Source organism: Triturus cristatus, chromosome 9, assembly GCF_964204655.1.
Source record: "Triturus cristatus chromosome 9, aTriCri1.1, whole genome shotgun sequence".
Classification (NCBI taxonomy): Eukaryota; Metazoa; Chordata; class Amphibia; order Caudata; family Salamandridae; genus Triturus; species Triturus cristatus.
In genome coordinates this window covers 731,097,332-731,122,934 of record NC_140592.1, presented here as the reverse complement: position 1 = coordinate 731,122,934, position 25,603 = coordinate 731,097,332, and the positions used below count along the sequence as shown (strand labels likewise).

Here is a 25,603-nt window from a genome sequence, read left to right as displayed (position 1 = left end):
TGGCTCAGCTGTGTATCTGCTATCTAGTCGGGGTCTACATAGCAGTGTCTTGTAAACTTGCAAAATGATTTTCAGGTATCTGCTCTGCAAATCTCAAACACAGCAAAGATGTTGCATTGCTGTCTGTGGTATTAAGCAGGCTATCTTGCAGTGGTGTTTCGATTGCCTGGATGTAGCCATCTCTTTACACATGAGACCAGATATTTGTCAAATCCTTGCTTTACATTTCCTAAACGGCTTTGTCTTGTGTGCATCGCAATTGAGATCCTTTTTCCATGCAGGCATTTAAGGAACCTTTTAACTTGAGAAGAAACGTTTGCAGGAAATTTCACACATGGTATACCCTAATTTATATGAAAATGCACGATCACAAAAGATAGTGGGTGGGGTTCTTTGAGCAACTTTGTTCCTATGGAACACTGTAAGGAATTGGACTTGAGTCTCGCTGCCCATTTTCTCAGGGCCAAGAGCTGGGCCCCTACACCCTCGGAGACTGGAATCTAAATGCTGTGCACAGGTTAGACTTTCTTCAGTGAAAGACAACTCAAGGCAGATCGTAATTAGCTCTCGGCAACCTTTTATCGGTGCAGCTGAAAGTTTTATTTAGCCAAATACTGGAGTTAAGGCGATACACTTTGTTTTTGGGTGTTCGGTTGATTTATTTAGGATAGCGGAAATTATTGCTCATTTCAAAGGGCTTGAACACATACAAAAATCGTGATAAAGGTCTCTTTTTTTTATCAGCCACTCATACGTGAAAGTGTTTCAGGGCTTCAAAATTAAACAATTGCTGTTCAATAGTGAAGCTTTCTTTTGTCTGATTGGATGTCTAATTTAATGTGTTGGCAAAATAATGTTTTTTGGCTCTCTTTTTTTTTTTTTTTTTAAAAACCTTTATTTGTGCACATGAAAAGGACAAATACGGGCCTACAACCATCAGGCCGGCCACAAAACGGTTAAGCACTGAGACACACATTACAACCCCTGTGCGTCAATGGTCAAGATTAGCAACGATTCAAGAGTTATACACTGGAGAGATCCTTGACACCAGGGGAAGGAGAAGTAAAGGTTAATTTTAAGGTTTTCAAAATAATTTTATCGAGGAAAAAGTCAGTAGAGGATAGAACCAAGGAGATTCGAGTCCGCAAGATGGCTTCATCACACGGGAGAGCAGCAGCATCGTTAAAACGGCCATAGAAAATCTCAGACAGTGAGGCGATGCAGTTATATAACAGGATAGTCACTTTTTTGGCTCTCTTGGTGGCTCTACAGCACCCTCTCCTTTGTCCCTTGCAGCATGTTGCGTTTTAGTTGATTTGACTTGCATCAGTGGCTTTCTAGATTGTGGTTTGTATGTTTCAGTTTGGCTAGTTCTTGACAGAACCACTTGATTTAATGCCCAAGTTGTTTTTTTGGCTTTGGTTGATTATAGGGTGTCGTGATAAGATATGGTAGTACAGTGTATCGAACAGGGTTTCAGAGTCAATTCAGTCTTATTGATTCGCTTTGATGGTATTACAAGTTTTTTCGAACTCCCCTGCATTCGTTTTGTGACATGCCTGATGAGACTGACAGACATGTATTTACTGATGCAGCTGTTGGGTTTGTAGGTTAAGTTTGTTTGGATAATGGAATTGAAAGAAAAGTCTGACCATGTCTCTGGGTGTTGGGTTTGAGGTTTCAAGATTGTGTGTGTTTAAACATCAGACCCAGTGTGTGACCACTTGTGTGCATTGGACCATTCACGACCTGTTTGAAGGAGAGGGGACGCACTATTTGAAGTTTTCTATCATCAGGATTTGGTTGGCTTTGCTATGGAGGTGGAGTGTTGATTTAAGGATTTCATTGAGGAATGGAAGTGTTTAATTTTTTTTATTTGACATTTACAAACGATCCTCTGAAAGATGAGGGGAACGCATTTTGAGACATTGTCAATAACAGGAAATCTCCACGGGTGGGGCGTATATATGGGTTCCTTTGTTCCACAAATGAGGATACACTGAGTAAGAAGAGACCTGCTGGTTAAAGGCTGTGCATAATCAGATGGACTATTGTGTGCAATTCAGCTGTTTCAAAAGAGCACTGGGGTGCCGTAGCATCACGAATGTGGACATGTTATTGGAGAATGTGTTGCACATTTTTCAAAACTATTCAAGTTACTGGGGACACAAGTGTGTTCCACTTACAACTACGGGGCATAATCTGAGTAAAATGAGTGACTTTAATTGGCAGCATACACGTTTCAGAGTGAGTTGGTGAAATAATAATAGTAGCCAAGGTCTGTTATGAAATATTTACTCTTTGCTCACAAAGAATACATGGTATGTCTTTACGTTGGTGCACATGTGCAACTTTCATGAATTCACAAGAATTTAAAGAAGTGGGTGTTAACTCTACTCTTAAAGTCTTTAACTGCTTTTTATCATGAGCAAATATGCATGTGTATGTCTGCTCATGCGAAAGTTTGATGAGCGTGTGCAAGTTCACTCCCTACAACCCCTGTTTTTCCCATCCTGGAAAAGTTTTACTTCTGCCCTTGTCTGGAGCAAATTTCCAACCCCTCCCCGTGTCTGAAGAGATTACAGTGCAGTTGGTAAAAACTGTTGTTATTCGCATAGTGTGCAGATTCATAAGGGTATTCCAACCCTGGAACGACCACTTCTCGCCATTTTCAGCTCTGGTATATAGATTTGCTGAAAGGAGGCATTACAAGAATACAAACACTGCTATAATACAAGTCCTTCATAATCAGAAAGGCTATTATCCGAGCTCTGAAATAATGACAGCACTGCCATAATTGGTCACCTCACAGCATGGCACCAAAGTAACAAGTGGATTTTGTTTTTACAGGACAAGTACATTTATGATGTATTCCTTCCCACGGAAAAGCAGATATTTTATACAATTCTACACCCCTAGACTGTTTCACACATTTGTCCTCCTTTCTCTGAAGAGTGTCTTTGCTACAGTTGAGTCTGCATCCTGGGTTGTATCTCACATTATGGTCCTTCTGGACCCACACGTCTATAAGAATATGCCTCATCCCTGTCCCTCTCCCATTACTCTTACAGTTGTTTCCACTCGCCTGTCTCTTTAGTAAGCTATAAGGATTTTAATCCTTGAATCTCTTCGTTTTGAGATGTATTGTATAGTTGCAATGTCCTGATACCTCTTCTCTGGCTTGTCTGTGATATGTTGAATTTGGATGTGTGGCCTTCAGAATTGGACACTTTACTCCAGATGTGGCTACTCGAACTAGATGATAGGCTTTAATTATGACCATTAGAAACCTGGAGATAAGAAACAGACAGATCGAACATGATGGGGAATTCGTAACAACCTTCAAACGCAATCAATGAGTCAACTATTGATTACCTCGTGACTTCTGATATCGTAGATAGGAAACTGACTCGGGTGAAATCGCTTTCTCACACTTTTAGTGATCACGCCATCCTTTCCTTTTCTGTAGCATTAGGCTCCTCTTGTGAGATGACAACTAAGATAATGGAGACACCAGCCCTAGCAAGAAAGAGCGGTTACCAACTAAAATGGTCTACCGTAGATGAGGTAAACACAACCCAGGGAATAATAGTAAATCTGGACCGTATACAAAATTGCTTGGATACAAACAGATCTGCTGAACGTATCATCCAGGATTTCTCAAAATTATTAGAGGCTGTAAATAAGGCCTTATTCCGTAAAAGAACTTCAAGTAAGGCATTGGTTTGATTGTGCATGCTCCCAAGCCCTAAAAACCCTCCATGAATCCTTGAAAGAAGTACCCAGAAACCAAGAGAATAAAATTCTTACGAAAGAAATATAAAGTTTCTAGGAAGCAGAGGGGAAAAATCCCTGAGAGAAGAGGCCTGGAAAGAGCTGCCCTAACTATCAATAGCGGGGACTTCTGGTGGGTGGTTAAAAAAAAAACCCGTATTTTAAGGATGCCACTGATCCAACCCTAGAATCCCCATGTCGGTGAGGATGCTTGGGTGGCTCATTTTGAGAAAATCTTTGGGTCAGGGGTAAACCAGATGGTGAAGCATCCCCCAGTCCCTCTTCCTTACACTGACTTTCTTGTATTTACCCTTGAGGAAATAATTAAAGGGCTGGATAGGTGCAGCAAGGCGAAGGCCCCAGGTGGGGTCCCCATTGACCTATTTCTTGAAAATCATGTCTTATGGGCACCCCTATTACAGAATGTATTTAATGCCATTGCCAAAGATGGCCCTTTGGCATCCTGGGGCACAAGTGTTATCGTTCCGATTTTTAAAAAGGGAGCCAAAAGCAAGCCAGGGAACTATAGGCCAATATCTCTCCTGGACAGCACCTCAAAGTTAATGGGGCGGCTATTACTACACCGGCTGGAAGAATGCGCAAACGACAAAGATAAACTGATCCCAGCTAATATGGATTCCAACGGGGCAGTGGTACCATTGACCAGTGCCTGAACTTAAGCCTTGGAGTTGAAAAATATACCAGGGCTAGAGGTGAATCAATCTACATGGCCTTCATGGATCTATCGCCCACATTTGATTGTGTAAATCATAGTAGGCTGTGAGATAATAGAGGCCATGGGGGTGGATCCTCCAATACTCCTGTTCTTTAGACAGCTCTACTCCCAGATTACCGCCTCAGTGCCGTATGGTAAGGACGGTGCTTGTACCCGTTCCTTTAAGATTCTTTGAGGAGTTAGGCAAGGGTGCGTTCTCGTCCTTTTCCTTTTCTCCTTGTATACGAATGGGCTAGGAGCGGCACTGGCAGGTATAGCCCAGGACATTCCAAAATTCGGGTCACTATCATTGCCTCTCCTTGCATATGCAGATGATACGGGCTTAGTGGCCAGAACAGGGAGAACGTTGCAACATATGCTAACAGCTTATACCTCATTTATGAGCTCCCTTAATCTAAGGCCAAATGAATCCAAATCATTTATCTTAATAACCAGGCAAGCAGGGCGAGGTAAAACCTCATCCTTCTACTTAGGGGCTTGCAAACTGGGTGTCGTATTTGATAAGCACCATACTTGGGCACCTATGATTAAAAATAGGGGGTTGGCAATGGAAAAAAGCCTGGCAGGTATTATTAGATTTTTTAAAGATTGGGCTCTAAGCCTCTAAGAACTATAAAAAGTACATACAAGGCAAAGACAGTATCCCTGACCACCTATGGAGCGGGGGCGGGGGGTACTTCTAATATTACCCATGTGCAGACTATTGAGGATACATTTCTGAAACGGTTAATTGCCTTACCGGTTTCATGCCCCAATTTTAACTGCCATGCGGAATTGGATTTTAAGTTTATCAGCGATCAGACAAGGCGAGCCCCTTTAGTGCTATGGCCCTCAATCTGGAGGAAGAACACGCTCCCCCTAACACAACACATCATAAAGGACTGCCTCGAGCTGGATAACGTGCACATAGTAAGATGATTGGGCTATGTAAGATCCACTCTGATTAGACTGTGCATGGAGGACCTGTATAAAAATCCAAGCAATTGTCTGCAAGTTTCAAAGACCTTTTTAAAAGTAAAATGTTTGGCTAACATGGCCCACGAGCGTACAGAGATACACAAAGATAAGCCATCAGTCGGGACATACGAGTCTCGCACCCCTACTAGAGTCTATCATTACTTAGAGGAGATTTTAAATCTAAAACACAGATTCAAACTAGTAAGATTCTGTTTGAATCTGTTCCCACTGTTGGTAGGGTATCCAGCGGGAAAATATAAGCTTAGCGACCTTTCTGCTTGCTCATGTGACGGAATGTCAGATCAATCCGACTTACATATTATTTTATTCTGTGATCTGTACAAAGAGGAACGAGCGAGATATTGATTACCGGTTTTGAAACTGCACAATTTTAGGCAATGTAGAGTGGCCCTTACCTATCTAAAAAAAAAACTTGCCGATCCTTTTATTAGCTATGTAATGGCAAACTTCCTTTGGGCCTGTGTAAAGAAAAGAAAGCTTTTTAACTAATTTACAAATTGGGATTTATCTGTAATTTTAATGGTTTTACTGGCGTTTTTGATGAATTTTTTTATTGTTAAGTGTATGTGCTTTTATGATCATTATTTGTGTTTAAGATCGAATAAAGCTTTTATGAATGAATGGACCTCTAGAATTGGGCTGTATAATCCAGATATAGTCTCCAGAACTGGGGCTCTGCGTGAGATGTGGCCTCCAGAACTGGGGCTCTGCGTGAGATGTGGCCTCCAGAACTGGGGGCTCTGCGTGAGATGTGGCCTCCAGAACTGGGGGCTCTGCGTGAGATGTGGCCTCCAGAACTGGGGGCTCTGCGTGAGATGTGGCCTCCAGAACTGGGGGCTCTGCGTGAGATGTGGCCTCCAGAACTGGGGGCTCTGCGTGAGATGTGGCCTCCAGAACTGGGGGCTCTACGTGGGATGTGGCCTCCAGAACTCGGGCTCTGCATGAGATGTAGCCTCCAGAACTGGGGCTGTACGTGGGATCTGGCCTCCAGAACTGGGGCTCTACTTGAGATGTGGCCTCCAGAACTGGAGGCTATACACGTATGTGGTATTGGTTACAGAACACAAGATTTGTTTGTTTAATGTGTAACAGTATATGGTTGTCCTCACGGATGACTCCTATTATTTCTTTTTCTTACAGTTAAATGGATCGGAGTTGGTAAATCTCGCGAGTCGATAATTAAGCTCTTCTAAAGACCACACTCCGCCTTACCTTGCTCTCTGGGATGGACTGGCTTCTCTCTTCTAAAGAGCGCTTCCTGACTCCTAAGGACTGCAGCTGGAGACGTACACAGGATCAGTAGGGAGGGGAGATCCACTGATTCTCTATTCCTGCAAATGAACTTTTTAATGAACCCAACCCTGTTTTATATTGTAAATAAGCAGAGTGCGCCCAGGAGCGTGCCGATTGATGGCATGCTACCTCTCAATACTTTAGCCTATATACCTCTTACTGAAGGTTCCTCATTATTAAGAGACATTCCAGGGAAAGGGGGGAGGGGGGTCACCTGGTGTCTATCTGTTTCGTCTTGTTTGTATACTCAACAGCCTGCTTTCCATCCTTGGTGTCATCGCCAAGACAAGTTTTCAGAGTATTTTTCCCTCCAGGACTCTCGAGGACTGCAGACAGAGGTATAGAGTTTTATGCCTGTTGTGTGTTTCCTTTGTGTGCATGCACACCAAACGAGTGCAGGGCTAAGGGCTGATGTCCGATGTTGCTGGGAGCACTTGATTGCATTTATTTTTTTGAACACCTGGTTTGATTGAGAAAAACTTCAATAAAGAGATGTAATTATTGTACCATTTTGGAAAAGGTTCTTCTTGGGTGACTGACCTCAAACACATTCTCTCCTCCAAGACCCAGGATCTGCAATATGTAATGTTTTCCTTTCAATGCAGGGTTTTGCTATTCCACTGCCAAAGTTGGACAAAGTCAGAAAATTCCAGCTTATGGTTTGCTGCCAGAGTTTTAAGATTTTAGCATGATGCGCAAGACTTTTTTTTTTTTTTTTTTTCTTTCAAATCTTTTCATTGAAATAATCGAACATAACGTTACGATGACAGCACATATCATGGTATGTTGTATTGCGATACAGAACAGTGGACGAGCACCACTGACTTCTTAGACATTCACGGTATCCCGACCTCTCCAACATTTTTCAGCCTCGTAATGCAAAGTTCTTTAAGACCACTCCACCGGGTGGACTCGATTAACAGGTGCCCCTAGCATCCATCTATATTACACTTTCCCCAAACTTTCGCCCATTTATTTGGACAACCTCAGCCCTCATAGATCACCCTCTCAGCTTGGATACACCAGTCCATGTCGTCCTTCCATTCCCTCAAAATTGGGGTGGACGTAGCCCTCCACATCTTAGCTATGTCACGCTTGGCCATCCAGAACGCCCAGTGTCACCCAGAGACGATCCTTGCTGTTGAGGTCTGTTGCCTCCCATATATTTACTAAGCACAACTTTGCAGATATCGTAATGGCCCCTCTACAAACTGTCATGATACAGGACGTCTGCGCCCCCCCCCAGGTATCGATGAGTGCCGGGCAGTCCCACAGCATGTGAAAGAATGTGCCCTCACAATTAACTCACCCTGGGGTACAATGCTGACTCGGTCCTGCAGGACCTGTGTAAGATCTATGTTGTAGAAGTATAAAATGGGAGCCCATGGCCACTTTATTTAGGGGATGCCGTTGCCTCCTGCCACTCATCATCCTCCAACTACCCCACATCCTCCACCCAGCTTTCTCGCAGACGCGTCAAGAGTTCAGGGGAGTTGTTTAGGTGTTTACGATGAGTTGGAAAAAAGGCCTTTTTATTCATATATTCATCAAGCAGTCTGTCCTTTAGTGGAGAGGACTCTGGGAGATCCTGTCCCTTCCCCCACGTAGTGCATGACTGATGTGAAGGTACCGATATGCCTCAGTGTGTGCTAGTTGCAGGCTTATTAGATCCCATTTATCAAAGCCCTGTTACTCGGCTAGCACACCCAGTTGTGCTGTGTCCCATAACTGGATGGCACAAGTGATTTTACCCCACTATCTCAATGCTGCCAGTGTCTTGGACCATATTTGACTCGTCACTGAAATCTGGCTAGGTAGTGATTTGTAGCGTTTCCCCTCCATAGATGGCTCCAAGGTAGCTCCCTGGTTGCATATTTCTGTGGTCCGTTCTGTATCATCGTAAAGGGAGGTGAACCTAATGATTTACTATCATGAGCTGAGCTGCCGAGTAGTATTTTTGAAGGGCTGGGAGTGCTATTCTGCCATCATGCCAGCTCCTTGTCTGTTTTGGGATGGATATCCTGGTGGCTCCCCGATCCCAAAGGAGTGTACGAACAGCGGTGTCCACCTCATGGAAGTATAGGGGCGGAACCAGGTATGGTATAGCAGAACACCTCCGTTACCACCTGTACTGTACAGTCCCTGGGGAGGTATGGGGTATCTATTTCCATGGAGCACCTAAATTAACGATTTATCCCAATTTATGGTATACCCACAGTATTTACGATACAACTCAAATATGTGCAGTATTCTGTGTAGTGTGGTGTACGTGTCTGCCACATTTAGCAAGATATCATCCGCATAGAGGGAAATTCTGTTCTCCCAATGTACAGACCATTTCATCCCCTTGATTAGTGGATCACCCCTTATCCAGACCGCTAATGGCTCCAGCACCAAGACAAAAATTAATGGGGAAAGCTGGCAGTCCTGCCTCATGCTTCGCCGCAGTAGAAAGGCCCTCGACGTGACCCTGTTCACTGTCACCTGAGCCAGAGGATCTGCATATAAAAGCTGAATAAAAGACTGGGAAAGTGGTCCGAATCCCTGCTTCTCCAAAACGGCATACACAAAGGGCCATTCCACCGTATCCAAGGCCATCTGTGCATCCAGTGGTACACCACGGCATCCTCACGGATGTCGACAGCCTGGTGTGTGTTGTCCCCACCTACCATTACCTTTTCTTGCCAAAGGATGTACTTGGGTGGGACATTCCGAAGGAGGAATGGTGATTGCGAAGGTTGCACCCTACCATGATCACAGGCAGATGTCAGGGAGGATAGTAGTTGGAGTTCCTGTGAGGTATGGGACCTTGCAAGTCACAAGGGAGCGGAGCCAAAGGGGGAATGTTTTGGTAGGAGATGCTGTTGACTACTCCCGAGTAGCAACATCACAAAATAAAATGATGGCCGGAGTGTTGAAACTTTTCATTCACCCATAGTCCCAAATCTGAGTTTAATCCATCGGTATTTTGCTTGCGACTTCACCCAAATTTGGACCCAGCCATATGCAAATCAGTCTTGACCCTGCTCCAATGAAACAGTCCATTGAACTTGAATATTGAACTGCCAATCCAGGTCCTCCCTGACCCGGAATACAAGCAACATAGGACTGTTTTCGACCTAGTTAGGTGCTCATTAGCAATGTATAGCTTGACTCCAGTGACACCGTGTGCACTGACCCACGTCTGCCATACCTGCCCATTTTAGGGCGACACACTAATAATATAAATAAGTGATGGATGGAATGCTTGAATTAATCTCAGCCTCTGGTGTTACCTGGTTCAGTGGGGACCTGACCAGGCACCTCAGGCTGGGACTGTTCCTATTGAAGCTGGGTTAATACTGATTTGCATTTTACGAGGTCCAAACTGAGGTGGTATGGCGGACTAAAAAACGATGGACTGGAGTGTTACCCAGAGTGATTGCCAGTGGCTGAGATTAATACAAGCATTCCATCCATCACTTTGTTATTGAAGTTACTGCCCTAAGTGCCACTGGTATGCCAAGACGTGGCTCACTGAAGCCAAGGTACACCCAACTGAAGGGTGATACCAGTCTTGGGTTGCTTGTGTTCTGGTTCAGTGAGGACCTGACCTAGCAGATCTGGCTGGACTGTTCCTGTTGAAGCAGGGTCAAGACTGATTTGAATATAGCGGGGTCCAAATTGAAGTGGCATGGTGGCCATAAAACAATGGACTTGAGCACGTCTATCAGCGATTGCCAGTGGATCAGCTTACTTCAAGCATTCCATCCGTTGCCTTGTTGCAGTTGCCTAAAATGGTGTCATGAGTCTAATCTTAAGGAGTACATTGTGTTGCACATCCTGGTTTCTGTCTCTAAACTTGCACCTGCTTGCTTTAAAATATTGGGCGAGGTGGTGGCAAGAGCGTCAGAATAACTAGTGCAAGAGCGAAATAATAGATCAAAACCTCATCCCAGGGTCTGTATTATTATTCTAGTCTCCACCTACCAGCTTAACAGGAAGCCTTACAAGATGGTAGGGCTGATCCTCTTTCCTTGAAAAAGCCAAACTGCATCACTAGAAAGATTCTTAATTGTGCCACTTATGGTGATTAAACTTGTTCAGTTTTGTTTCTGGTCTGTGCACAACCTGACATTTCCAAGGGCGTTGCTATAAGCCTGACGCTATTTGCAACCATCCCTACTCTTACCGAACTGCACCTGATCCTGCCATCTTTGGTCGTTGTAGTCTGAGAATGGCACCGGTACCCCTTACCTATAAAATTCCTACTGCCTGTTTAAGTTTCCAGTACTCTGTTGCTGCCGCATTTTTCTTGTGTGCTGTGTTTGTGGTAGACTGCCAGCAGTTGTGTGTGATTCTGTTGTAGCCAGGCGTAAGTAGGTGAATGTACAAGGCCATGCTGGTTCCAAATTCCGTCTCTGGGTAAATAGGTCTGAGCTGATCATCCAGGGCCTAAGGTCTCCAATGGATGGAATTAAGCTTGAAAAGGAGTTTTATCAGAGATCGCCCTCTCCCACCAACCGAAGGAAACTTGTGATTTCAACTGATTTATTTGGGGTGGAGTTGGTGTGGGTGTGTTTAAATTTACCACCAGGTAATTCCTATGTCTACAAGAGTGTGTAAGGGAGGCCATTGCTGCAGTCTTATGATTGTAGTAAGGGATTGGCTCTTTTGTACCCGTGAACGCCAAAATGTGAATGGATCATTTTTGCAACAAAGAAACTTTCCAGGACCTGGGGGCATCCATGCAGGCTGATGTACTTTGGACAAAGGAAAATGGATTGGTGTTTAGTCTAGCCCGAGGCACTTTTGGGAGTCTTAAGATCGGTGCTCTGATGTCGCTACCTTGCAGAATATTGGAAATGGATACATTAGTGCTCCTTACTCCATCCTGCACATTGTCAAGGCCACTGCTCCTACCTGAGGGAACTCTCAGGAGAATGGATTCAACATTTGAACTGTAGTGGACTTTTAATGAAGGATCTATACCATTGAATTAGGGATGTTGTCAGCCTTGTGCTGTTTTCTATGTGTCCCTTTATTCGTCCACTTAGCCCTTGTACACAGATCACACAATTTCTGAATTACAGAAAGATGCCCTCCCTGCCTCTCCCACCTACCGCGAGATAGTCCATGTTCAATTTCTTCTCTGCTCTCCTGTCCCTAGACCAGTCTTATGGTGCATTCACATCAGATGCCTGGATCATGATGGTTCCATTATTGTAAGACTTCAAAACACATTTTTTGAAGGAGGCGTGTCAAATTGTAGCTTTGAGTCTCTGTCCACCTTGGATTTCTGATGACCTTTATTTGGAGGAGCTTACAATATAGCAGACCATGCTTTCCCCACTGTTGGCAGAAATAGATTTTAGGTGCTGAGAATCTTCATCAAAAGCGTTCACGTTTTCTGTGCATGTTTCTAGGTCTGACCTCATGGCAGTCTTTTAGACTTTTTTTGCAGTTCTGTTTATTTTGGTTAAAGGGTACATAATGGAGATTATTTCTATACCTGTGCGTTGTAGCCAGAGGATTGGGCCCCTGAGGTTTTATTTCCTCTGAATATTCGTGATGAGGGTGCAGAACTTCAAAAAAGGACTTTGTTAAACTGAAAACTAATTGCCTGGGCTGTTTTGAGGGTAACATATTTTAAGAGAAGCTGCTCATAACAGGAAATCCCCATTGGTATGGTATATGTGAGTTTCTTAGTTCTACAGATGAGAAGACCGGTTAAGAAGAGACCGAGCATCACGAGATGGACTATCATGCGTGTCCTTCAGCAGCTATCGAGCACTAGGGGTCCTCTTGCATCGCTTTGTACACAATATTGGAGAATGTGTTGCTCATTTTTCAAAACGTTTGAAGTTACAGAAGACACTCAAGTGCATTTAATTTCCAGCTCCTGTTTATCACGAGTAGGAGGGAAGTGACTTCACTTGGCAGCATACACATTTCGAAGATTGTTATTGAAATAATAGTGGCCAAAATTTGTTAGGATACATTTACTCTTTGGCTTAACAAGATGCTGCAGAAAGACGTTCTGGAAGAGCAGAGGAGCTGATATTTCCTCCTGTTGTAGGTTGGGGTCTGGTGGTAGCATTTTTACTGAGGAGCAGTATAAATTCTGCTGTTGACATACTCCCACTATGGTCAGTAGCTTGTCTCGTAAGATGTAGTCCAGTCTTGTGAGGGTGATGTACAGGGTAATTATTCAGTTTAGTTTAGGTGTTTGTTGACAAGGAAGCGTGCAGATATGGTGGCCTCATTTGCCCTAAAGCAAAAAGAACAAATGAAGGACGGAATACTGAACAATGCAAACTTTAACCCCCATTCACAAAGATCCATTGTTTTTTTGCTCACCACACCACCCCCTGAACCGGAAACCAGCATCGTGGGATCGGTTTCGGGGTATCACCCCTCCTCAGCTAGGCTGGTTTCCGGTCCAGGGAAGACCTGGCTTGGCAGTTCGGGCTGGACTGTTCCCATGAGGAGCAGGGTCTAGACTGATTTGCATATGGCTGCGTCCAAACTGGGATGGCGTGGTGAGCAATAAGCGATGGATTAAACCCAGATCTTTGTGACTGAGGGTGAATGTTTGCATTGTTCAGCATTCCGTCCATTTGTTGTTTTTGCTCTTGTCATCCTAAGTGGGAGGGGTATGCCCAGACATGGCTCACTGTGCCACTGGATTCAAGCGGGCGTGGCTAATGAGGGGTGATTCCCCGAAAACGGTACCAGGATGCTTGTTTCTAGTCCAGGGAGGACCTGACCTGGCAGTTCATGCTGGACTTTTCCTATGAGGAGCAGGGTCAAGACTAATTTGCAAATGGCTGGGTCCAAACTGGGGGTGGTGTGGTGAGCAAAAAAGGGATGAATTAAATCCAGATCTTTGTGACTGGGGCTGAATGTGTTATTCAGCATTCCGTCCCTCATTTGTTCTTTTTGCTTTATTTATCCTCCTTGTGGGGCAGTAGGGATTTCTAGCTGGTTTTGGGGCTTGGATTGGAAGGAGGGCCCATCTACGCATTAGGGCTCCTAGGACCACACATGAGCACATACACAGTGGAGATGTGCTTGCTTGACTATATATTTGGATGTCCGTAACATGGTGAGGGATACTCTGGGCTTTGCAGAATGAGATTTGCAAGTCCCCAGGCTGGCAACAGTGTAGACTACTGCAGATTGGGTATGGTAACCGTGAGCACATAGCTGCAATAGGATTATCACTAATCCTCCGTATTCCAGATGTGGACCCAGGAAGTTGTTGATTCCTCTAATTCAATGAGCATATACACATTGCATTGTTAACACTACTGTTAGTAGTCTTGCAGGATTTTGCTGGCAATCAGCTGTTTACAACTAGTTGTCCATAGAAGAGGAATGGAACATCCCTTTTCCTCTGAGCTAGGAGGACACTACAGCTGGACACTTGGTTGAAGGCCCGTGGACAGAGTTCTGGCCGAATATATTGACCTTGAATTGTAAATGCTAATTGCTGTAAACTTTGAAATGTAAGTGTGTTTTCAGGAACTTGTACTATGAAGATGCAGATATTGGTGTTCTATGGCAGAGGTGTCGCGCAGTGACCAGAGCCGTTGACTCCGTAGTACGGGGCTCATGGTTTGATCCCCGGTGGCAGCTCAGCATCATATGACTCTGGGCAGTAGCTTTATTATCCTCCCTGATGGCACCGAGCACCTGGATACCCTTAGGGGTGATAAGTCGTGCTTTACAAATCTGGAATTATTATATGGCAGACAAACGATTCTCCTAATGACGTGAGAAAAGCTGATGAAGTACCATCCTGCTTAATCTTTTTCACCTACTTGTATTCAGTCTAGATCCTCCTGTTTTCTTTCTTAGGACCTTTCTTGCCTTAAGTAGATGCATTTTTGTTCATGAGTCTTGGACACTTGAATTATCATTTTTTTTCTGGTGGAACAGATAGACCTTCATCATTGAACAGTTTGGGCGCTGTGGGTGTTACATTTGGAGCTGTAGGCCACTACAGTGCATTCGAACACTTAATGATAAATGTGTTTCTGAAAGAGAAACCCTGTCTCAACATGGTAATTTCACAGACGCTCTTGCTGTCTGGTTGTGTAGATGGCCTGGTTACACTTAAGGCTTAAATGTAGTTGACCGACCATTAGAGTGTTATTAAAAAAAAAAAAACTAGCCTGTAAGAATTCTTATACCGAACCCTCTTTGGGAAACAGTTGAAGGACCACAGAAACTACGGTCTCAGAGGAGACCCATTTTGAGTTCCATAATAGACGATCTATCAGTAGTTCATCTATACACCTAAGAGACCTTGTGGTCAAGATCTATCTCTCCTGCCAGATGTGTGCCCCCTGTTCATGTCTGAGAACTGACTGATAGCTTCCTAACTCTTGAAAGCTTTCCTCCCTTTTCTCCACAACTGCCACCACTGCTATGCTTTACATGAACAAGCATTGCAACAACCAGTAGATAGATTTAAGTCATCTAGTGGTGGATAACCCATTGTGGTCATACAAGGAATTCTTCTAACTGCAACGCACTGGGAGATGTCCTCAACAAAGTGCAGTAACCTATTTAGACGCACAAGTGTATTCCTGTAAAGCCTACCTTGGCGTAACAACGATGCAGAATTGTTGGAGGTGTCCTTGCTTTGTTTCTCTTTCGGAAACCCTCACCCATAAAGGGACTAAACGGACTTTGAATGAATTTGATTGTATACCTTCTAGACTTATCTTGGAAATTAAACGAATGATGTAGGAAATATAGTTTTTAGATACAGTAACCAGCTTAAGGAATCTTTAACATATAGGCTCTTTCAGAGAAGAGTCCCGCGCTGTTTTTTTTTTTTAACTTTATTTAAAAAAATGCAAAAAGAACAGTGAATCATAAGCATCTTGCATGTGTCTGCTTAGTACAGACCATAGAATTAGGAAACGTTTTAACATAGCCTAATAGCGCCTGGTTTGGAGAGGAAGGTACATTAGTATCAATACTTTTTGAGAGAGTATAAAAGATTGAGTCCCAGCATGCAAAAGTCGAAAGGAAGGCCTATACTACATGAAAATAATCCTCAGCCTGACAAATGCATTGCAAGTATTTCGAATCCTTAGTGACACACATGGCCTTTAACCAGGCAGGTGTATAATGTGTTCTGTGAAGAAATGTAAACTTGTCTGCTATTCAAAGAGATTCTGTGGATCTGCAAGCATGAAAAATTCCAGATCGGTTCTGTGATTGGTGAACCCAAGTCTGCTTTCCTTTTAACTCTAGCTGGGGGAAATAGAGACCTGAGGACACTCCATCATAGTGGAATATAGTTTTGTTATAAAGGCCATGCGGTGAGAGGGAGACAAATGCCATCTACAGTGCTGGGAGGGTTGGCGATGTGGCTGGGATTTGAGGAAATAGTGCTTGGAATGTTTTCCACGTGCGCCAGTATAAGAATGTTGCCACAGACTAAGTCCCTCCCAACTGTTTAAATGTTTCAACTGAGATAAATTTTCCCTCAGGGAATAAGTCTCCCATTGTACTGAGACCCAAAGATGTCGATTGTATCTGTGCTCTCCGCTCGTAGGTGAGCAGCAACAGTGGATTATTACAAATTGCAAGCCCCTGGAGTATACATCCTCTATAACCGCATGTCATGCAAGGAAGTGTCAAGCAGAGACCGTGCAGGTCATGGTGTTGCCATACATTCCGGCATGCGGGACCCTCTCAGTGATGATAGTACTCCATGAAATGGTGTCAGCCGTATCTCTTTCAATGATGAATGAAGGTTGGTGGAAATTTGGGATGTACTCGGTAAAAGACCTATTTGGTTTGTGCTACCAGTTAATAGTATTCCAAGTTGAAGGGTGAAGACCTCTAGTGGTAATTTTGGCAAGAATTTTGTGTGTCAAGATGAAGTATCAACAAAGGGTGGTATGAAGAGCAATCCTGTGGGGATTTCCCAGGTTTGGACAGCACAGTAATCATCCCTCCTTGCAGGGTATGAGGAAGTGTGCCAGATAAACAGACCCCATTATACATCTCCAGCAGTCTGTATTGTGAGCTTTTCCTTTTGCGAGGGTGCCTATTGCATCTTTAATTTCTTTAAGCTGCACCGAATGTGGTATATACTGGGGATGGTACGCATAACCCTCACTTTATCAAACTGGGGCATTCCTTTCCCAAGCTATGGAGCCCCTTTTTGAAATTATTAACGTCGGAGTTCCACAAGCTCACCTGTCCTAAATATCTCCGACTTCTACGTCTGTCTGAGGCCCCTTTCACTACCCCTTGGGAGAGTCCCATTCATGGTTTGGACATGCATGAGTGTTCTGTTTTTACATGCTGACGGGTCCCGGGGTTGGGGGGGGGGGGGGATTTATGGGGATGTGCTGCATTCTAATTATATTTGACCTGATAGACTTCAGGCCTCGAATTGCTAATGTTTTATGTTTCAAACCCAATAAAGACATTTAAACCATAGTTTCTTTAACTGTGAAGGGGGCTTTAAGGAGCTCACGATCTTGAGTCTGCAGCCAAGTGCTGCGTCTGCTAGGTACTCATCAGGCGAGGAAGTGGTAGGGTTCTCTGCTGTGTTCAAGGCAGCATAATAAGGAGCAAAAGTGAGTGTAATATCATCTGATTTCATATGTCTGGAACCATCTTCTCCCTGAACACACAATGCATCTTTAGTCTTGTAATTACTTCTCAACCGCCTAGCCAGGGTTCAACTAGGTAGATCCCCCCCCCCCCCCCCCCCACCTGCCTCACCACTGCATTTCTCCCCAAGTATTTCACCTCCCTATCTGTCTCCTCCTGCAATTGGAGTAATGATGCTTGTATTTGAGGGGGAGGACCTTCAGAATGGGAATAATGATCTTCTAATCGTTTTAAGCTTTTTCGGAAGTACATCAAGTGTGCCATGGAGTGAACGCAATATGCCAGTCTGCTTGGACATGCAACGGGCTCGAATATAGGCCCAAAATGCCTCCCATAGTGTGGCCTCACTCTCCACTGAACTGTTGTTGCAAAGGAGGTAATCGGTTATGTTTTGCTTTATTTTGTCACGCAATAGGCTTTCTGTTAGAGCCATTGATAGGAAGGTCCAAGGTCTATAGGAACCATGGGTATGCTGTGTTGTAAGAGTGAGTAGAATCAGGGAGTGGTCTGATCGGGTGCATGGGAGCATACAAATATCTGTATATGCCATACTTATGTCGTCCGTCGTTGACCAATTATTAATGCGAAAATTGGACTTGTGTATTGTCGAATTATATGAATTTTGGGGTGGTGCATGAAGCATTAGATAGCAATGATTGGAAGTTGTTGCATTAGTTCGCGGATATTTTAGGCAGAAGTGGAAAGGGATCTAACCTTGCAGGATGATCTATTCAGATCTATATTATGGTAGTCAGGTCGCCACCCCCTCCCCCAATAGGATTATGGCCTGAGGTAGCGTGAGACAAATGTGCATAATCTTGTCATAGGAGGAGAGCGAGTCAATATTGGAACCATGTGTGTTCAGGAAAGTGTAGCGCATATGGCCTATAATGCCTTGAAGTAGGACATATTGGCCTTTTAGGATCAGAATTAGTCATCTTGTGTTCGCAGTATAGTGAAATATTAATACCCCACGAACCATGATTTAGCGAAGTGTGGCTCCGTTTTACGAGTGAAGTGCGTTTCTTGGAGAAACGCTATATCTGCCTTATGGTGGTAGATGTATGTAAGTCCTTGTCTGTATTGTGTGGCTGGTTAAGACCGCAAAAGTTGCATGTAAGCAGTGCCTAATTTGAGCCTGTGGTTGCCGTCAGCACTCATTTTTGGGGACTGGCACTTATTTTTCCTCATTGGATATTTCTCGAGTGTAAGATAGGGAAAATCACAGAAAAACCGAGGTATAAAAACGCAGAAAACAATCACAAAGGGAGAAAGCAGGAAACTGCAAGAGCAAATTAAAGGTGCAGGGGGAGTGTCTTGTAGTGCATTAAAGAACCAGGAGATGGATGTAAGACTACGCAGCCTTAGTATTTGGCACACTAACATTTAATTGCACTGGACGTGGCATTCTAAGCAGAGCTTTGGGCACCAGCACTCTTCCTTTTAAAAATTTTGCACTGCAATCTGATAGACTTCTAGCCACAGATTCCTAAACCTCGAATTTTCTCTTGCCATCAGACTGGATCCGGAAATTTTACGTGAGCACTGCCCCTACATGCCTGTAGGTAGTGTCGTTCTGCTCCGCGTGGCGTCTGTGCTGCAAGAGATGTGCATGGTGCCTATATAGGCACCACCCCAGCATGCTGTCAGTTCTTTCCGCTCTGCACCAGTCAGCACAGACCGCTACCCCCAGTACATTTTTGACTGACCATTTCTTAAATTTGTCCAAGTCTTTCGAGATGTTTTTCCTGGTGTGGCAGGATGTCAACTAGGTAGGCCAGCTTCAAGCTCTGTTGTACCTGTCACCAGCACCTTGTTTGCCTCTGGTGCCTCGAGAGCGACGACCTGCGTCGATTGCCACGGCATGCATCCCAAAACCTTGAGGAAGTGCTCCTTGCCGCCCGATGTGCGATGCCGCGACGGTCTCAATGCCAGTCGAGAGGAAGATTCCGGGATCGTTCATGGAGCCCAACACCCACATCGCACTCCAAGTTGTCTTCGGGTAAGTCCCACAAGCGCAAGAAGAGTAAGAAATCTAAGAGGTCTTCATCTTCACCCCCGTTCGTCAGTCATCCGAACAGACGAGGGAGGATCGTCATTCAAAGCCTGTCATGCGTCTGTTAGGCTATAAGGAAACGTTATTTTACTTGAGCACGTGGCTTTCTTAAAGTTGCCAAAAGAACAATTGATGGACAGAATGCAGAACAATTTCATACATTCACCCCAGTACAGAGATCTGGTCCTAAATCCATCGTTTTTTGCTCACCATGCCATCCCAGTTTGAACCCAGCCACATGCAAATCAGTCTGACCCTGTGCCCAATGGGAACAATCCAGCTCGAACTGCCAGGCCAGGTCCTCCCTGGACTGGAAACCAGCATTCTAGGACTAGTTTCGGGGTTTCACCCCTCATCAGCCAGGATAGCTTGACTCCAGTGGCATAGAGAGCACGGGACCCACGTCTGAGCATACCTGTCCCTCTTGGGGTGACCAATGCAAAAAGAACAATTGATGGACAGCATGCAGAACAATGTATTATGACATTCACCCAAGTACAGAGATCTGTGCCTAAATCCATCGGTTTTTTTTTATTCTCCATTCCAGTTTGAACCCAGCCATATGCAAATCAGTCTTGACCCTGTGCCCAATGGGAACAGTCCAGCCCGAACTGCCACGCCAGGTCCTCCCTGAACAGGAAACGATCACATCGACTTGACACATTTGCAACACATTGGATTAGTTTCCTAGAAACACCGACCTTGCTTAGATTAATCAACTTTGCAAGAACACTATCGTATTGTCTTGACACTATAAGGCCTACACGTATGTTGTGGAAATGTTTGTTATTTTCATCCATATGACAACCCAGCTATCTGTAGCACACAGACTATAGCAACCTGATCATATTCTCAGCCCAAGGCAAGGATCCCTTTTTCAATAAATAACCATATTTTTCCAGGTGTAGACAGAAGGGGCACTTCTGCTGACATTAAGATTTCTACATGCTGATGCTTTCCCCCAGAAGCTGATTAACACCTCTGTGAGGGGTGTCCAGCTTGTGACCAAAATGGGGTCCTACATACTTACCCACCAGGTAACCGGGTTCGATCATCCAGTAAAGGGATTCTTGACAGAACATACACATACACCCTAAACATGTAGGTTAGGTTCTGCATAGTAGGAGTACACCGGATTGTCATATTATTTCTTAGCTTGCATATATACATTGTTTCTGCATGATGTTGGAACTTTTTGTATTGTCCACTGTCCTGATACTACTTATAACTTTCATCTGCTTCTATCTATTGATCATTGCAGCTCATAGTCTATACAAGAATCATGTTGGTTCATTGAAAACATCCCATTGTGTATTTTTTGTATATTTCTCTGAACAAAAGAGAGCACAAGTGTCACCATGGTTCCGGAGGGGACAGGGTTGTCATGTTCAGTGGTTGTCAGAACTGTTAGCCCCTTGTCTAGGTTTAAGGGGGCTTATGGTGGCACTGTGAGCTAGCTGGTCTATGGGACAACATATACTGTGAGAGTGCACGGAATCAGTCTATCACCATCTCAACATTTATGTCTTCCACAAATGCACAGTTCCTACTGATTTGTGGGAACTACATGAAAGACCTGACTCCGCGGGTGACCCTGGGCTGGTTCCACACATCCCCGAGTTTCCGGGAGACGGAGCAACCCCTGCCTAACTTTGCGAGTTCTATGAGGCCATGCATCTTATATCTGGGTGCCTGTTACCACTGGCGTGCCTTCGGGCCCTGTGGTTTGGGGAGGGGCACCCATTGGTTCCCTTCCCAGGGTCTGCCCCTGGCTCCAGTCGGGCCCCTTGGGATGGTTCTGGATCAGCACCGGTCGTACCACATTGACCTTCCCCAGCGCCATTCCAGATGCCAACATTCCCAACGCTCTCATGCTGCGCCGTCCCTATTTTGTCCTGGACTCCAACACAGAGCCGAAGGGGTGACATCTGACACCAACTCCAGTGCCAACTGGATACATGCCTTCCAGGTCGGAGCCCGGACCCTATTCTTCTGGGCTGGGACATGAGGATTGGGAGGGGTTGCTGGACACTAAAGAATACTAGCTCCTAGACCCCAAGATAGACTGGTGTGAGGAATTAACGAACGCCAGCGGACTGGACACCTCTGCAGATACTGGTATGCTCTCTCCCCCCCCCCTACTGTGGCTATGGAAGAGGAGGCTTCTTTTGCTATGGTAGGGAGAAAGGAGGCAGAGGTCCTGGACCTTAGGCTACCCTCACTGGCAGTCAAGGCTAACATGTTGATGGGGGTGCATCAGCCAGGAGTGACCCCCTCAGAACTGCTTCTCTCATTTAATGAAGCCCTCACCGACGTCCTGCTGGGGACTTGATCCAAACCCTGCACAGGGGCTCATGTGAACAGGACGATTGCCTGCCGCCACCATTCCACCCCAGGGGACCCCTATTTCCTCATGCGACACACTTGGTGTTTCAAGCCTCAATCTCCATTGTAAATCCTGGCGCATTCCCTACCACCCCACCGGATAGGGAATCCAAGAGGCTGGACACCTTAGGAAAGAAAAGGTTTTGTTCCACCAGCCTGACACTGCAGTCTGTGAACACTGCATGCCTTTTGGGTCGTTACTCCCATGGAGTCCACAGGATTTGGTTTACACAGGTGCTGCCCATGGCCCTGGTGGAGGCCCAGGCCATACTCTCCCAAGCTGTATCTGACGAGCGAGATGCAGCGAAGTTCATGAATTGGCGTGGGCTGGACATGACCGACTCGCTAGGCAGAGCAATTTCTTGTCTGTGGCCTTACACTGCCACACCTGGCTGAGAACATCTGACTTTTTGAGGGCTGTCCAAGCATTCCTTATAGACATGGCCTTTGATGGCTCCCATCTCTTAGAAGAGAAGCCAGACGCGGTGCTGGAGCGCTTTAAGGATAGCTGAGCTATGGCCAGGTCCATGGGCCTTTCCATAGCCCCTCGCCATCCCCAATCCGACTTTTGCTCCTTTCGTGACCATGGAATGGGCTTCCAGATGAGTTTTTACGATCCCAGCCACCACGGCGCGCACACTTCCCAGCTTGTGTGTGGCCAAGGACATGGTACCCATAGACCACATAGGCCAGGCAGCCTGAAGTCAGGTCAGTCCACTGCTCCTCCAGGAGCCGCAGCTTCCAAACCTCTTTAGTTTGCCCTCTTACCATCATGGGCACCCAGTGGGAGGCCGGATATACCATCACCTGCCCTGCTGGAGGTCTATAACATCAGACCGCTGGGATCTACAGATTCTCCAAAGGGATACTCCGTCCCCTTCGTAACTACCCCTCCACCCATGCCACCAGCTTGTGGCAGGCTGATATGATGCAGGACTATCTCTCTTTGCTCCGCCAGGAAGTGACCGATCTCTTGGCAAAGGGAACCATAGAGAGGTTGCTGACACCAGTAGTAAGTTGTGGTTGTTATTCCTGCTACTTTCTGGTGCCCAAGAAGGATGGAGGCCATCGTCCTGTCCTAGAGTTGCGCCCTTCCTCAAGAAGGAGAAGTTAAAAATGCTCATGCAAGTCCTGTCTGCCTTGAACCTGGGCGACTGGATGGTATCGTTGGGCTTGCAGGATGCATACTTACACATTTCTGTCCTGTCTGCCCACAGTCATTACATGTGGTTCATAGTGGGCCACAAGATCTTTGTTTGCTGTGCTTCCTTTTGGCCTTACAAGCACCCCTTAGGTGTTCACCAAGGTGATGGCTGTGGTTGCAGCTCATCTGCAGAGATCAAGGGTGCCAGTCTCCCCATCTCAACAACTGGCTGTTGAAGGCGGGCTCATCCCAGGCTGTTATCTCCCATCTCCAGACTACAGTGGACTTCCTGGCCTCCACAACTCGGGCTCTACCTGAGATGTGGCCTCCATGACTGGAGCTCTGCTTGAGATGTGGCCTCCAGAACTGGAGGCTATACACGTATGTGGTAATGGTTACAGAACACAAGATTTGTTTTGGGTGGAGCGGTATGTGGTTGTCCTGACTGATCACTCCTATTATTTCTTTTTCCTACCGTTAAATGGGTCGGAGTTGGTAAATCTCGTGAATTGATAATCAAACTTTTCTGAGGACCACACTCCGCCTTATCTTGCTCTCTGGGATGGACAGGCTTCTCTTTTCTAAAGAGCGCTTCCTGTCTCCTAAGGACTGCAGCTGGAGACGTAGGCATAGGAGATCCACTGATTCTGTATTCCTGCAAATGAACTTTTTTAAAGAACCCAACCCTGTTTTATATTGTAAATAAGCAGAGTGCGCTCAGGAGCGTGCTGATTGATGGCATGCTTTCTCCCAATACTTTAGCCTATAGACCTCCTACAGAAGGTCCGCTATATGATGGTACAATGTAGGGAAATTCATTGCATGCCTTTAGCAAGCATTTTTTACCATGCATGTTTTCTACCGCTCATATGCTTTCACAACGCATGCCATTACCACACATTGTTTATATATATATAAAAAGAATGTATTTGTGGGGGGAGACTATCCACACCCCCATCTTAGCTTAAATGCATGGTAAAGGCATGTGTTGTAAAGGCATGCACGTGGTAAAAATATGTGTGCTAAAAATACGTGGTACATGGACAACGAGGTAAAAACGTCATTGTAAAGGATGTTTCCCAAAAAGACATTCATTGGGGGGGGGGGGATCACCTGGTGTCTTGATCACTTTCAACTTTTGTCAGTGTTGTTAGTTTACCCATCAGCCTGCTTTCCATCCTTGGGGTGTCATCGCCAAGAGGTGTTTTCACAGGGTATTTTTCCCACAACTCTTAAGGACTGCAGACAGAGGTACAGAGTTTTGTACCAGAAGTTGAAAGTGTGTTTCCTTTGTGTGCATTCACACCCTACGAGTGCAGGGTTGATGTCTGATTTCCCTGGGAGCACTTGATTGCATTTATATTTGATCACCTTGTTTGATTGAGAAAAGCCTCAATAGAGAAAAGTGATTATGGTAACATTTTGGAAAAGGTCCTTCTTTGGTGACTGAGCTCGAACATCCTCTCGCCCCCAAGACTACATGTTCCACAATATGTCATGCTTTCCTATCATTGTAGGGGTGTGCGCATGTTTTGTATTACACTCCCATAGTTGGACAAAATCAGAAAGTTCCAGTGTAAAGTTAGTTGCCAGACTTTTACGATTTTACTACAATGCGCAAGGCATCGTTGTCCCACCTCCCATTCCAGTTTATTGCCAAAGTATGTTCTTGGGTGGGACATATTGAAGGAGGAAGTGCTGATTGCGAAGACTGCACCCTACAGATGTCTAGGAGGATAGTAGTTGGAGTCGCTATGAGAGGTTGGACCGTGCACGGCACTCTGGGCTGAGCCAAAGGGGGGACTTTCGCCAGGAGATGTGGTTGACTACTTTCGAAAGGCAACAAGCCCCTTGTTTCCATTAGCTTCCCATTGCACTAGAAGAGACACAAAGCTTCTTTTTTCAAATGTTTTCAATACTATGGGTAGCAAAACATTTCGCATAGCTGCCCTAGTTAAAAAATATATATATATATGCAAAATTGTTTGACCTTACACTAAGCAGCGTTGCACTTCATACTGTACTAAATAAATAACTCACTTGTCCAACCACATCAGTTGCACTAGTCATGACCAGTGGATGGGAAAAAGAACCCCAGGCCCTCAACCAACCCCACCCCATCTCACCGAGGATTGCTGCTAGGAAAACCTACTATGTGCTTAATGAGGTCTGGTTGCTGAAGCTCCCAAGAAGTGGGTATTCATATAATGGAGTGTGTTGCAGTATATGAATAACCACTAACTTAACTGTTCAGCTACTCTTGTATGTGATTTGCCTGAAATGGCGTCGTGAGTCTTTTCTTGGGAGGACTTTATGATGAATGGCTGCTGCAAGAAGTGTGGGTATAGTGTTTGAAGCACAGGGCCGGACTGGGAACTCAGAGCAGCCCTGGTAATTTTGTATGACCAGCCCAGGCGAGGGTGGCACTTGTGAAGCACTGCTGCTTTTGTTACGATATTACAGTACTGCTGCAAAACCGGCCCCTTGCAACAAAAAAGTAACCTCCACTGTTGCAAAACCGACCCCCAACCTTCCAGCCTCACGGAAAAATGCCCAATGCCCGCTACGGCCAGTCCGGCCCTGATGAAGCAGTGGAGTTGGCGGTGCA

At 45.2% G+C, this 25,603-nt stretch overlaps 1 protein-coding gene across 1 annotated transcript in view; it reads left to right on the top strand.

Moving 5' to 3' along the window:
- The window catches only part of LOC146798630 (adenylosuccinate synthetase isozyme 2-like), a 70,955-nt gene extending 63,668 nt beyond the window's left edge, over positions 1-7,287 (top strand). The window contains exon 13 of the mRNA XM_085625947.1: positions 6,629-7,287. Within this exon, the coding sequence (XP_085482073.1) occupies positions 6,629-6,681 (53 nt within the window). The 3' untranslated portion in view covers positions 6,682-7,287. The remainder of the gene's footprint in view (positions 1-6,628) is intronic.
- The last annotated feature ends 18,316 nt before the right edge of the window (positions 7,288-25,603 follow it).